This window comes from Gopherus flavomarginatus, chromosome 7, assembly GCF_025201925.1.
Source record: "Gopherus flavomarginatus isolate rGopFla2 chromosome 7, rGopFla2.mat.asm, whole genome shotgun sequence".
NCBI lineage: Eukaryota > Metazoa > Chordata > Testudines > Testudinidae > Gopherus > Gopherus flavomarginatus.
The window spans coordinates 34805567-34821186 of record NC_066623.1 but is presented as its reverse complement, the minus strand read 5'-3'; the positions used below and the strand labels follow the sequence as shown (position 1 = coordinate 34821186).

At 40.2% G+C, this 15620-nt stretch overlaps 1 protein-coding gene and 1 long non-coding RNA gene across 5 annotated transcripts in view; one reads left to right on the top strand and one right to left on the bottom strand.

The window, feature by feature from the left end:
• The window catches only part of CTNNA1 (catenin alpha 1), a 214242-nt gene that overhangs the window by 39518 nt on the left and 159104 nt on the right, over positions 1-15620 (bottom strand). For all 4 annotated transcript variants that reach the window (XM_050962581.1, XM_050962580.1, XM_050962583.1 and 1 more), the window contains one exon: positions 12068-12160. In XM_050962581.1, the coding sequence (XP_050818538.1) occupies positions 12068-12160 (93 nt within the window). The remainder of the gene's footprint in view (positions 1-12067; positions 12161-15620) is intronic.
• Positions 210-5185, top strand: LOC127055686 (uncharacterized). The gene is made up of 2 exons (XR_007775556.1): positions 210-2367; positions 4873-5185. It is a non-coding gene; the product is annotated as an uncharacterized LOC127055686 (long non-coding RNA).

The following is a 15620-nucleotide window of genomic DNA, read 5'->3' as shown; positions in this document are numbered from 1 at the left end:
CGAATGATCAGTCTATCAGTCAAAAAAGCAGGATCTAGACACCCACAACTCTCCAGACATGAATCTCAGTAATGAGAACCCTAGAAGGGACGGATAAAATGGGCAACCCTCCAGAAGTTCTCTCAGCCTGTATTTTGCTAGTAACCATGACTACCAAAACAGAGGCTGGTAGTGTAGAGCCTTGGAATCCTGATTTTATCCTTCTCCTAGTTCCCTTCGCAATTGCTAGCATAAAACCATACTTCAGTGAGTATTAAAATCAGTTAACATTAATGCCAGTGACACACATGCTGCTTGTATCTGCATAACGTATGCTCTGAAAAAGGAAACTGTCTTGGTATTTTTTCCTTAGAAAAAAGTATAGCCACTAAATCTTGCACTCTGATCAGCTACCTTTCCCTGCAATGATGGAGGTGATTACGGTTATCAGAGCAGCCCCTATATTTCCTTGGATAAAGCATTTTCTCAAAAGCTACAATTTCTAACATACTAATGCTGACAAAATTGAATACAAAAAATGAACTATACAAAAACCATTCAGAAAAGGCAGAGAGTCTTCCTGGAAGAAAAAGGTGATTTTGGTTTTCCACATATCCCCCACAAAAGGGGAGGGCTAAGTTAGTGAAAGTGCCTCATTAAAAAGTTGAGAGGTAAGATTCTCTTTCCAACAAGCAGGTATGGCTATGAACTCATACTTGGGAAGTAGCCGGCAGCATGAGAGCAATGACAGAAAAAAGACAGATAAAGAAAACTCAAAGGAGGACTATAGGATCAGTGTGAAGTTTATGGGGAAACTTCACCAGGAAGAAGCTCTGTGCCAGACTCTCTCAGCTGAAAAACTCTGGAATCCACCTTGTAACGTTTGACGAACATTAGTGCAGGGCCTGATAGTAGCTTCACAATTGTCTTTTACTGAGGCACATTCTGTCTCCACCCACAATGTGACTGCCAACCTCGAGTGGTATGCACGAATTCCATCTGGGCTATCAGGCCTTTAATTCTGTACATACAGTTTGTGGTCTAAGCAGAACACCGCTCATGGCTTCTTGGTTTTTTCTTTAATACACATTCTCTGGATTGATTGTAGCTGTATCGACAGGCCCTTTTCAAGCATGTGCATTTGCATTTTTAGAACACAGACAAACCTACAGAACAATCAGTCCAAGAAATCAATTGAACTTGCCATCAGCCACCCACCTCAAAGGAGAAGAAAATGGGCACACACAGGAACTGTCTGTCACCTGGGACAAAAACTGTAGATTTATTTTGGAGGTCTCGAAGAGCAAGTTAACCAGCAGGTCATAGGTTCAAGTCTTTAAACCAGGGCCGACCAGAGGATTCAGGGGGCCTGGAGCAGGGCCGGGTCTTCGGCGGGTCCCTCTCAGAGGAAAGGGCCAGCCACCGAATTGCAGCCGAAGAATGAAGAGGCAGCAGTAGAGCTGCCGCCGATCGCAGCTTATTATTATTTTTCCCGCTGCTTGCGGCGGAGCTTGTACTCACTGGGTGGCGCTCTGAGGCTTCGGCAGCACTTCAGTGGCGGGTCCTTCACTCACTCTGAGTCTTCCACTGCACTGAAGGACCTGGCGCTGAAGACCCGGAGCGAGTGAAGGGCCCACCACCGAACTGTTGCCAAAAACCCAGAGCAGCTCGCGGGGCAAATTGCCCCACTTCCCCCCACTCCCTGGACCTGATTTAAACCACGCATGCCATAGGTTGTCTACCCTGCTTTAAACCATGATTTGAGGACTTCAACGGCGCAGACATAGGTTAGGGGTTTGTTGCGAGAGTGGGTTGGTGAGATTCTGTGGCCTGAGTTGTGCAGGAGGTCAGAGCAGACTATCATAATGGTCTCTTCTGACCTTAAAGTCTATGACTCTACAGGTAACTGTTTGCTGAGCATGGGAATTAGAGGATGTGTTAGGGAACACTGCACAGGGCTGAGTAGCAATTGGAGAAGCAGTGATCAGCAGTCCTCTTTTTGGAATAACCTATGTGATAGACTTCACTTTTTTGTGCATACAGCTCTCTTTGCACAGTCTGCTTCCCCGTGGCTGGGGCCCAGCTCAAGGAGTACAGCTTTTTTGTGGCTCTGAGCCAAGTTGGCTGCTGGAAGCTGGAGATACAGTATGAGAGAGAGAACGTCAGTAGACATGGACTGAAAGATTGTGGGGGAGAAAAAATAAGGATGGAATGGAATGCTGGGGGGAGAGAAAAATCTAGTTATGTTAGTATTTGGGGACTGCAGCAATAAGAACTCAGAAGCTGTCAGTCACCGCTCCTGCAGGACGATGACAACTCCTCCCAGGGCTAATGGAGACAGACAGCTGCCTGTTTCTGCAGGGAAAGGGATCAGAGCCAAGTGTACAGGTTAGTGGAAGTGTCTAATTCAAAAAAGCTGTAATAAAGTTGGGAATTGCATTACATCTTCACTCCCTATTTTATTCAATTCAATTTTACTGCTGCTTGACAGGAAAGAGTCAACGGAGAAGTGACTTTCCTGCTTTGCAATCAAAGTGACTGAAAAAGTAGTGTTCAGCTCAAGTCAAAAGAGAAAAAATGGGCTTGGGTGACAGCCAATGGTCAACATACTTACTTCTGTGAAAAAATGTGCAAAGCAAGAACAGCTTAGCCTTCCTTCTCAGATGCTTTTAACATCTGTAAAAGAGTAACTTCAGTGTTAAAATCTCTGCTTTACAGAAAATGTAGGTGGTTTACTTTAGGGTGGCAAAAAGTGTTCAAAATTTAAAACTCTGCATGCTCTAAAAGTGGACAAAGCCATCTACCGTTCTGCCACCACAACCCCTCCCCCCTTCCACAAAGGCATGCTTAACTGGTGCAAGAGATGTGCATTTAATGATAATTAAGTCACCTCCATTTACATCCAACTCCAGTGTCTGAATCTTGTGCAACCTTCAGTGTACTTCACTATGACTATGACTTGAGGCACTGAAATGGAAGTGCCTCACCTGGAAGCCAAATGTAAGAAACAATGAGAGGTTTTGGCTTTTCTAGATGCGCTGGCAGTGACCAGTAGAAAAGTTAAAGCTGTGAGCAAAAAGATTAATTGCTTTCATTTGTAATTCATTATCTGTCCCAATGGGCTTAGAGTAGTCAATATCTTCCCACTCACACAAGAACATTTACTTTGGTAATGTTACAGCAGTTAAAAGGACGCTTAGGGCTTGTTTACATAAAAAAAGAAATTTACTGCTATAATTTCCCATGAAGATATACTTACTTTAGAATTAGAAAGTGCCTTTTTCTGATTTAGTTTATACTTCTTTAAAAGGCATATCCACAGGGGGTGTTATTCTGATATAACTACACCAGTAAATAAACAAGCCCTTAAATTTATGTGTGCCCCATTTAGTATAAAAACTGGAAGAACTTTTAAATAGACATTTATTTTTCAACATTCGTGCTGTTCCCACTTTGCATTTCACCGAGTTAGAACAATGAAGATAAACAAAACTCCCAAAGCACACCAGTCTGTTTTTAACTAGCAGCTGTTCTCATATTACAATCTACAGAGCAAGTTCTGCCCGCGATAAAACATTCAGGCTTCAAACAGTAACACCTACTGCTACTTGCCACCTTGCTTTTCAGCCCCTCCTTCCCCACCCTCTTCTAGGCCCAGGATATCAAAATGGATATCAGCTCAGGATTCTTGTGCTGTCTTCTTGACTTCATCCCATTTGTCTCTTGCTGGTTCCCTTCTAAAACGAGTCTGCGTACGACCCCTGACCTGATCGTGGGAGGGTCGTACCTGGGATCAAACTATAAGCTCTATGTTAGGAAACGCTAAGGTGCTTAAGGAAGTGATAATAAAAACAATTAAAGCTACAATGAACAGGAACAGAAGATGTAAAAGTATTTGAAATAGGCTTTGCAATAAGCTTGAGGCCTAACAGGGCCCAGCAGTTAGCAGAGTTAGCTATGTCTAGTTAGCCTTGGGGCTCATCTACACTTAAAACGCTACAGCAGTCTCACTGCAGCTGCACTGTTGTAGCACTTCAGTGTAGACACTGGCAGTGCAGGTAATCTACCTTCCTAAGAGGCGGTAGCTAGGTCAACAAATGAATTCTTCCATTGACCTAGTGCTGTCTACATGGGGACTTGGGTTAATTTAACAACGCAGCTCAGCGATGTAGATTTTTCACATCCCTAACTGAGAGGATTTAACCAACCTAATTTTCTTGTGTAGACCAGGCCTAAGTGTTTGATCTAGGGCTATAAGAGTTAGCAATAGGTTTCTTCGGAGAAAATACAAAACAACAAACTGATCTTAAATTAACAGATTTTAGGGGCTTTTTGACACACAACCATGAAGTGAAACCACATTTATATAGAGAGATGTACTGATGTAAATAACTTCCACAACCAGTCAGAACCCTCATTACTCTTCCCCGATGTAACATGTGGGCAGGAGGCTGAGACCCAATCAAATATGGTCCCAGATGTGTGGGGATTTGAAGTAAAAAGCATTGTAAAAAATTGTCAGACCAACCCCTAGCTGGGACATAGGATGACAGCATCAATCCAACTTATGTGCTTCTGCCAATTCTTTCCATCCTCACACCCCGATGGTTTCCATAAGGCTGTGATATGCACAATGCATAAGGCCATTCTGCTATATTTATCTTACTTAATTATGGTTGCAATTGTAGTTACTTGTATTTGGATACTAAACAAAGTTTTCATGTATCTAGATGTGACTCAATCTCATTTCCTATAACAAATTTCAAGGAGCTACTGAGTAAAAAACCTATTAGCAAGACTTGTGCATTTTGTACCCTGAATTAATCAAATGCTACATTATCAGTTTCTATACTGTCTAGGTACATTTATTTTTGTATTTAGCTTTTATTTCAGATTTTCTATTTCGACAGAAGTGCCACCTGAATACTTCAAGACTCCTGAATTAGGCACTGGAAGGGTTAGGTCAAGTATTTGGCTGCTGCATCTGGAGGAGATGCACTAGCCTTTCAAAGGGGAGGAGAAAAGAGCACACACTGCTTGGGTAACAGTCTCTGGCACAAAGGAGGGAGGAAGCCTTCTTCCCCAAAAAGGACTAGCTGTGGGCTGGGAGATGTAACCATGGGCACAATGACAGCTGAAAAACCTGCCGCAGGGTGCATGTGATTTCTTTTTTAAAGCCATTAAATTTTTAAAGCTTTGTTTAGGATTTGCCAGTCTCTGCATGGGATTTTTCACACTAATATACTTTATATGCTGTGTCACTAGGTGTGACCAGCATATGTTACCATCTGTTTCATCAGATATCTATAAGCAATTAGTTGCTTTTCAAGCATTTCAAAATTATGAATGTAAGGATGTGGAACAGTTATTAAAAACAAGATGTTTATCTGATAAAAGGGCCAATTTATTTTAAAAGTGTCACTTTACCCAGGAATTAGCTAACATCTGTTTATTAGGCCTAACTCGCTCAACTCTGTGCAGGGAGATGCAAGGTAGGCCAGGCAGGCCCGCTTGCACCATTAAAGGGCTGGCACTGACCCCACGGAAGGGCAGGTGATATCACCACCTGTCCTTTCAGGGTTTCCTTAGAGGTAGGGAAGTTTTAATACCACCAGGGGTCCTTAGGATCCCTGTCTGCAGAGGCTATAAGGAGATGTGCTGAATCAGCTCCCAGGACCCCCAACTTTTGGGTTAAGCCAGTCACCTATGACTCTCAGCAGAGTAGAGATCACAAGTGTTTTTTGTTCCTAGTGAATTTTCTGGCAGAGGGCTTTCTCCAGCAGGCTCTTTGCTGGGAAAAACTGACAACCTGGGGGAAATTTAGCCTAGTCTATATAACTAACATTCAGATAACCGTCTGCAACTGAGCTTTACTTGGGTTTATTCAAGCCTCTTTCCAAAGATTAAGTGATGTGAGAATAGTCAATGTCCAGCCGCTAAATAACAGCATCACATTACAACATTGAAAAGTATCTGTAAAACTCTATTTCCTTTCAAGAGCCATACAACGTCAAGTTTCCCTATTAACTTTCTGCGCACCTACCACGTGTGCTATGCATGTTATTCTTATCAACATTTGACCACTATTAAAATCTTTTACTCAAATATCCCTAACTCAAAATGCATTTTAAAATCTCCAGAAACAGGTTTTCACGTTTCTAAACAGAATTAAATTCCAGGGGGGGATCGAGTCTCTTATTGAAAGAAAGATCTAACCAACTTCCACGAATTACATTTTAGTTTTATCTTAACCAATAGATGCTACCCAGTATCTGAGTCAGGTAGATGAGATGGAAACTGGTGTTCAGGGCTGAGAAAGGCTCAGGTGAAGGACATATTTCCAGGGTTTAGGGGAAGGCAGCAGAAGCTGGATGTCAGAAGGTGGGCTGTGGGAGTTTCCAGAAAGTGAGAATATTAGATTGCAGCAAATTAAGAGTGTGCGCGCGCACGCGCGCGTGTGTGTGTAAGGACTTGCACAGGGGTGTGTGTGTGAAAGAGTTAAGTTTGCCAACCCAAGGATCAGTATAACTGTTTAAGAGCTAAGTCATTAAAAAACAAGCTAAACAAAGTTTTTTAAGCTTCAAATCACCAAAGCAACTCTTGTGTGAGGACGTGCTTGCCATTCTACCCAATAGTAAGTTTACAACCAATTTAAAGGCTTGGAGAAAGCACAAAACATTTACCCCAGAACGTGTGGGTCGAGTTAGTGACATTACAAAAAAAATCTCTGTTCCTCAAAGTCTCCAAGTTTTAAAAACTTTTATGTACTGGAGTTCCAAGATACAGCACTCTGCTGATTCAGCCCTTAGCCAGGTTCCCTCCTATCGCCTCTCCCCAAAGCCCTGGAGATTAGTTCTACAGAATGTGTAAATTATTTTCTTGTTGCCTCAAAGTCTTCACTAACATTGTAATTTTACCACCTTTAAATCAAAAGTATCTTTAAAATGCACACCAGTTCTGAGGCCTGAAGTTTGAGATGTAAACACAGTGGAAATTAAGAAAAGCTTTAAATTTGTTTACCCCAGATCATCTACATTTAAAGAATTCCCATTTTTGCAGCAAGTTGTCCTTTCTTATGTTCATTTTGGTCTCATCCATTTCAAATGCAAATGGATAGAAACATAACTTTATAACCAGCACTGATTATGCACAGGAGTATTTAGAATATTCCACGATGTGCTGCTTCCTCTCCCAACATCTTTATGAAGAATGTATTATACATTTGGTTTTTAGTGCAATATGTAATTTCTGTGACTAAGGCTTTGGTTCTTTCCCCAACTTTACACCTGTCATGAACTTGTCTTTATTTTCACTATAATATAAAAGCTTGTTTGAACATGGTAGAGTACATGGATGTTTTGTGATGCTGGTCTTGAGAAGTCAGAATTGTGTTAACACATTAGCAGAAGACTCATTAATACACATCCTCACATTATGAAGAACAAATTTAGATGAGTTCAAAAGGTAATTTTTCAGGAAGAAAGATCACACTGTTCACCAGGTCTTCCACCTCCTTGGTGTGCTTAGGAATGCTCCATTCTTTATATATAAACTACCTCTTAACCTAAGTTTTAAAGTAGTTTATAAAGACATAATATACTCTAAATATAGTGCAGGGGAATTCAGCTGACCCAATATATGGTTGTCCTAATGTTTTTTCCTGAACCAATAAAGAGTTATCAATATTGCAACTGGTCTCCACTGGCTTTAAATCTGGCACTGATTAACTGGAGACTCATACACTGGAAAGGAACATGTTAATCTACATCTGTGACTGAAATGTCATTAGGAAGACCTGATTTTTGCCAATTTGTCCAGATTTAGCAAAATTTAAATTTTCCTGTTTGTAAGAAGCTTTTAAGTGAACTATCTTCTTGCTTTTAATGTAGTCAAACTGCAGGACTGAGTGCCTCTGAGCCCATATATTAAGCCAGTGGTCCCTCAACTTTTTCCATCTCCCCACCCCATAATGGAACCTGTCCACACCAATAACCCACCCCTGAAAAGTGCAGTCAGGAGCACAGCCATGATTGGGGCTGAGAGCCGAGGCCAGGAATGGAGCTGAGACTCTTGCTGGGGCCAGGAGCGGAGCTGGGACCAGGTCTAGAAGTAGAGCAATGGTAGGGGGCTGAATGGGGCTTGTGGCAGACAGGGGTTGGGTGGCTCTCCCTCCTTGCCCCCTGTGGGGCCTGGCCTGGGCCCCATCTGACATTCCTTCACGCCCCTCTAGGGGGGGCGTACTCCACAGTTTGGAGATCACTGTATTAAGTTGACAGACCATTCTTTATCCATATGCAATTTTTCCCACGTTTGTCATAATCAAATACTATAGGGGGTGGGGGGCGTCTTTGCACTGTGTGACTTGTATTTCCTCATTTCTATTGCATTGTTTTAGAACAGCAAGTCTGTAACAGGGGATTGACAAGTTTCAACTAATTAAGATGAAGCTATTATGATTAACCAATTGTTTGTATGGATCTGACAGGATCCCGCTGGAATTCTGTAAGAAGCAGCTGTTTAAACAGGAACGCCCTATGCTCAAAATGGTCACTACATTATCTTACAATAGCTTGGCAATGTTAGCCAATACCTTAAACTTACTGTACACTCTTAGATTTCAGCCTTCCAGCCATACCACTGCCTTTAAAGATTCACTCTTTCCTACAACAATCATCAATGAGGTATTGATATTCCCCCCCACCCTCCCGCCCCCATCCTTTATGGTGCAGGACATTTTATAAATTATTTTGTAAACACTGATTGATCTGACCTTTGAACCCAGAGGCATAATTTGTCCAAAGAAACTAGATTTTAGTTTTACTATTTAAATAATGTTGTACAGTGATATTTATAGGTCTAAGCTCACACTGCATCTATTTGCTAAGCCAGCAGTCTGAAAGTTCTGAGGTAAAAAGCATGTCTTCCCAAGAATAAGTCTTGCCTTTAAGTCTATTGGTGTTTGCAACCTTTGCCGGGTAACTTGAGGTTCCAAACTCTAACATTTCAAAACACTGTATTTGAGGATGCTAGTATTGTGAGGTCTATTCTTGTTTAAAACAGAAGATCTGTAATCCAAAAAGACTACATTTTGCTACTGTTAGAGCAAGGGGAGGTGCTACCAGGGCCCTAAAACAGCACCATGCACAACAAAACAGTTCAAAACAACCTTCCTCAATTACTCTATAGGGATCCCCAAGTTGGGTCATCCTCGCCTGGTATTAAGAAATCAATCATGGCACATGCAGCATGGCCCTAGAGAGAGCACACTGCTACCACTAATTTCTTGAAAACTGCTTTGTAATTGATGGGAAATTGCATGTTGAAACGTCAATTTTGTGGTTTAGGCTTCCAGATAAGATATTTCAAGGGCAAAATAAGTGCCCATTTATGTTCTATTATCTTATAGGTAAGATCAATTCAATGTTTCTAATACACGTAAGTTGTATAATACATTTCTCCTGTCCTTTACAAACAAGATTAAAATTGTCTTGTTTAAGCAATTTTCGACCTGTGACTACTGTGTTGAACTGGTTATTGGATGTTTACCGTATGAATATATTGGTGCAGCTTAACAGGAGGCTAACAGGAAGGTAAAGAATGGCTTAAGATAAGCCACTTTATGCAAACATTTGAAAGTTAAGACTAGAGACAGTGCTAGTACAGGCAAAGGTCCCAGAACACAGGAGAGCAAAAGAAACAGTCAGGTTTTAAAAAGAAACTCAGAAGAGGGGGATAGTTGCTCAGGAGAACCAGGTTGAAATGCAGGCACCTGTGGGAGTTTCTGAAGTAGCTAGGCCTGCTTAGGTTACTATCATGGGATGGTAAACCATGAGATAATATAGACATGTACCTAGAGTATATTTTAAACAGTAGGAAGAAAGCATTTAGAGAAAAAGGACTTAGACAGTAACTTTGGGTTTAAGAATGCTGTCTGATCACGGTACTTTACTAGTCAGATTTCCAAAGATTCCTGAATTCAGTCAGACCTGCTGGGCAAACACAATTGATATATAGGCTGCTGCTGCCCAGGGTCTAGTCTTAGGGTCTGTTTGAGCGTACGCGTCGCCCCTTCCCTCCCCACACCATTTCCTTCTCAACCATTCTGAGGCTGAAGAGGGGACTCGGGGCAGTGCTGAACATCTTCAGCTGAGGACAGCGGAGAAGGAACTGAGGGGAGTGCGGGATGCACGCGCGCTCAGACAAACCCAAACGACGCCATGAGACAGCAGCTGAGCGTGTGCGTCCTGACCAGGCACTGCTACCGAAGATCTCTGATCAATGGCACCAGGACGCACCATCATCTGGAGTGCAGCACCACAAGGACAGCACTCAAAGAAGAACTGCAGAGTTTAACTCCAGGACAGGTAAAAGGCATGAGGTCTGCCATCTGACGGGTAGATTCAGACAAGTAAGGGGACAGAAGTGCAGCTAGTCCTGTAATAGTGACATTACCTATTTAATGCATCAGGCTCAAAAGAATTACATGCAGAGCTCTGTATACATATAAAGTAAAATGAATTGAACCAGTTTTATAGAGCATCTATACCTAGTCTAGTTGTATCTATTATCAATTAGAGATACAAAATTAGAGGCTGTTCTAGGAGTCTGACTTAGTATGCCCATTTTTACAAATAACCAAATAAACAGAACTGATGATTTTCAAAATCAACATCTGAAACATGGGCACTTGGTGATGGATCAATACCTAGCAATTAGGAGGTTTATCAAAAAACATGATCTTGTTGATTAAGACTTATTGAAAAGAAAGACTGATCCATGTACCTGTATTTTTAATGTGGGTATATACCAGAGCTGGACAAACTTCCTACAATTGCCAAAATCATTTCATTCTTGAACTGCATGAACTTATTTTCCCTGTACAAGATAATAATGTACATTCTCCAATAGGGAAATGTGTGAGAATGGTCAAAGTAATTTTAGTGTTGGATGAAATCTGATTTTTCTTCTCTTCTTATACTCTCAGATAATATAGTCATATAAGGCACAACGTTCCTTCTGGTGGGAGAAGGAAACAGGGTTGCCTGTCTCTCCGAGACTTAACTATGTGTTTGGCGTTCAAGTGCATGTATTTGCTTATTTAAATAAATGTTGCTGGTTTTCTAAGAATGATACAAAAAAAATAAATATTACTACCAGTCATATCCCATTCACTCACACTCATCCCATACAAAACAAAGAAACCCAGAGCAGCAGTGACCTGAATTCCTAAAGGGAAGGAGGATAGAGGGGAAACCTATATAAAAACACAAAGCAGCTAAAGGAGGCAGATCGCCTTGTCACAAAAGGTGAAGTTTGACAATGGATGAACAGGACATTATATTTTTTAAATATATATTTCCTATTCATGCATATCCTCTTGCAATGGCTTATTTCTGTACTTCAGAGCTCTGAATGTCACTGCCCTTCCTTTAAGCCACCATAAGCACTGATGAGCACTAATATCTTCAATTCACTCCTACCACCTTGTCAGAAGTATTTATGACATCAAGACTTAGATGATTAAATAGGACAGTCTAGAGCTTTATTGCTTTCCTGGTTGCATCTGAATAAAAAAAAAACGTGATCTTAACCGAAAGTTTGATTGGTTTTAAGCTTATCTATCTTTTTTTCTCCCTATCAAAGAGGATCTTTTTTAACAAGTTCATGCATTCTGCTACTTGGACAAGATCATTTTATAACAACTTAGCAAAGAGCATGTAAAGTATTTAGCATTTCATATCATGGTCATATCTTAAACCTACTAATTTTGATAGATGCATTGGTACTTTCTTCATACCACATTCTTTTGCAACATGAGCATGCATATATACTGCATAGCTTCACTATTTACTGTCTAGCAGTTTGTCTAAACATAACTGTTTGAATCTAGTGGGCTACACATTATGACTAGTAAATGTAGTAGTAAGCTAATCAGGTAGCCTAAAATCACAGGCCAACTTTCCTGGCATATGTTTTTAGGGAAGTTCCTATCCCAGTTGTTCATCCTTCAATACTCAGTCCACTTCCACTGCTTTAGATATTCCCTCCTCCCATGTACACCTATGAAATACTCAAGCTTGCAAATTACCTGAGGACAGAGATTTTCAAGCTGACTTGCTGACATGCGAACTAGTTTCACGCCTTCTTCATTGTTTGAGATGGAACAGGCCAAGTTGGCAACCTATATTGGAGAGAGGGGAAAAAAACAAACAAACTTTTTTTTAAAAAAAGTAGTTTTTATTTCTGTTGTAACATACAAAAATTACAACCTCTTTGTTCTGTGATCAGGAAGCCTTCTAGAAATGCTCTCCTAGTTCTTACAACACAATCTAATACAGCTTTCGAATCACCAGCAACATCTGTTTTGTCACAAGCCAGCAGATCATAAAATAGTCATTCAAATAAGAAAGGCTGTTATCAGTGTTCCCATTTACTCAATTGAGAGGTTGCCACAAGGACACTATTAGTGATACCTGAAGTCACAGCTAAATGCCCATTCCTACTTATAAACTACATAAGAATGGAAAAACTGCAAGCCATCTATTTTATTTTTAAAATGTAGGGATAAACAAATTGCTGACCATCTGAGGGTTAAGTCTTATAGAACTTATTACTGTACCTCAGCCCTCTTCCCTGAACAATCACCACATGAAAATGCTGGAGCATACAAAGTCAAAATGTTTGAAGATCCAACATACACATATAGTGCATAACTGCAGGAGGACCATGAAGCTTAATCTACTTTTTAAAAAGAGTACTGTTGCACAGAAAGTGCCTTAGTTCCTGTATATGGAAACAATTAGCTATTATTGCATAAAAATATCTCAGTTTAGGCTAACAATTTGACTTCCCTTAAAACTACAATATTCTGGGAAACGTCCCCCACCACCACAATGCAGAGAAAAACACTGACAGAAGTTATGGGATCTATGCGAGACAGTATTTATAGGTGCAGGCAGAGCTCAAGAGCACTGACTATTCCCCAAGATGCTAAAAACAGTAGATCAAATTTTTAGCCTAAAACCGGACAGTTTCTCTTTAAGTGGGCCATCATGAAACAAAGACCTTTTGTTTCCAACCACTTTTTGGGTGGAGGGTGGGGAAGGGGACGGCATAGAATATTTTTGTTTTGTTTTGTTTTTTAGCAACTGAAGATATTTGCATATTGGAGCTGCTCTCGGGGGAGGAAAATCTAAAGTTGAATTATGTTCCTTATTTGACGGGTGAATGACAAGCTTATTTTGAGCTCCAATACAATTACATGTGAGCCCAGAAAGATGTAAAAAATAGCACAAAGACAACCGAACCAAGATGAACATCCTAATAGAAATGTTAAAAGGCACCTGCCCAAAGTAGTGACAATCTCAAAGGAGATAGTTATGCTCAGTAAAGCCAACAAATGCACCAGATATCTAACCAAACACATTTTTAGAGAAAATTTGGGGTAGTTATCTTATTTAATTGAAGTATACTACCTATTCATACATAAAATTTTAGATAAAAGTTAACATGAAGCTACAGCCAGATTTTACAATTTTTTCAATGCCTTTCATTCACTTCCTTTACCATAGTCTTTCCTGCATCTAGAAAACACTCCTGGGGCAGTGACAACAGATACAGTACTAATCACATATCAATAAACCAAAGTGAAGAGTCTTGCCACTTCCATTAGTAATACCACAGCTCAAAGTAAATTCATGAGGCAGAAACTTCTCACTCTACACCCTCAGTTCCTAATTGAGTTATGAATGATGTAAGATCAAACACTCGCCAGATCAGAGGTACATTTCAAACTCTAAATGGCTGAGTACACAATAGTGGTGGAATAATCTTAGATTATTATTCATCCAAGTGCATAAATGGACAAGAGAAACGATAATATAATAGAGTTGCTCTTTCCAATATTACAGTTTAGGCTCTATTAGCTTTTAGGAATATCACTGGTATGGTAGCCTTATAGCTTTTATTTAGTTTAATTAGTTTTCATAGAAAAAAATTAACATCTTAAAATTGAGCTAAGAGTGACAGAGTAAATCTTCAGTGGACTGCCAGATGGGACAGCGGTTTTTATGGACTGTATGGGCTCAAAGGGGCATAAAGAGTTCCTGACTTAGCAAAAGCTCATTTTTATTGGGCTGCACTGAGTGTGAAAACGGCACACTGAAAAATCCCTTAAACTGCAGTTCTGCTCTGAAAAATGACTTTGTATGGTTCAATGTTTTTCCTCTCCATATCAAATTATGCTCAGTTTTGTACATAAGGATTTTCTCTCTAAACTATCATGCCTGCATACTGAGAATCTGAGAATCAACCTAAGCTCTTTTCTATCTTGCATATCCCCAGCAAAAGATTCTAGTGGCCATTTACACTCCTATGTATTCTATTATAACGATCAAAACCCTATGAAGACAAGACAACTGCTGAACAATTCTGTTGATGCATAAGATTGAACAGAATCACTCAGTTAGCCGTGTTGGTAGCAAGCTAATGATAGTAAAAAAGTACACAGTAAAATTTCTACTTTTGTCACTAAAATGCGTGGCTGTGACTTCGAATGCTCACAGTTGGCAAATTTAAGTAGAGTCATTTTTACACAGTCAATTTCTAGAGTTGCTAGGGAGTCTATTATCCCTAACACATGCTGAAATTAGTGACCACTGGTCAATGTAATCAAATTTTTTTAAATTAATCCCATGACTTTTAGGACTTTCACTGGATTGGCAATATTGCCTGCGGGCTACATTTTAAAGTGATTCAGCTTCTAAATCTGTACCTAATTAAATGAACAGATTATCAGTAGTGTTCAGGACCCCAGAGCCCTCATGGCACACTAGCACCACACACACGTGAATACTGAATGGAAGCTGTATAGAACTGCCTAGAGAGCGGCATACAACAGCCAAATGTGGGAGACTCTGGCTTCTCCAAGCACAACTTGCTGAATTAAGAACAGTGTATCCACCTTGAATGCAAAAAAGGAAATCAAAATTAAAAATCTGATGTTTAGTGATATTTTAAGGAATTTATTTTGTATTGTATATTCATTTCTTCCCCTTAGCTCTTGATGCGGGTAATCCTTCCTTGGTAGCTATCCTGCCGGGACTGCCAGTAACTACAGGTGAATATATGAAATTTCATTGCAACATGTAACCTAAATATGTTTCAAATGATTTACACAATGGTTGACAAAAACCTCAATTTTGTAAATGATGTACTAAGCTGCTAATCAAAAAGAAAACTGCATTATAATGTGCATTTAAAATTGTTCCTCAATATTTCTTTAGGTGTATTGTGGCAGATATTCTAAAAGAGCACGTAGCAGTTGAGGGGAAGTACAGTCTTGTAGTTATAGCAATGGAGTGATTCTCCAAAGAATGAGATTTTGTTCCTGGTTCTGCCAAAGTTCCTATGTTACCTTGGACAAGTCACTGTCTCTATGCCTTAGTCCCCCATCTGTAACAGGAGGAGAATACCTCAAAACTATTGTGTGAGGATAAATTAATATGTAAGGTGTGACAGGGTCAGGCCAGATGGCTACAGAAGAGTGACAGAAGGCAGATATATTAGTCCCAGATTAAGCAGGTCCCTTTTCCTTGGGTAAGGTAACAGCGACAGTTCCAGAACAAGTAGGAACTTGCTGG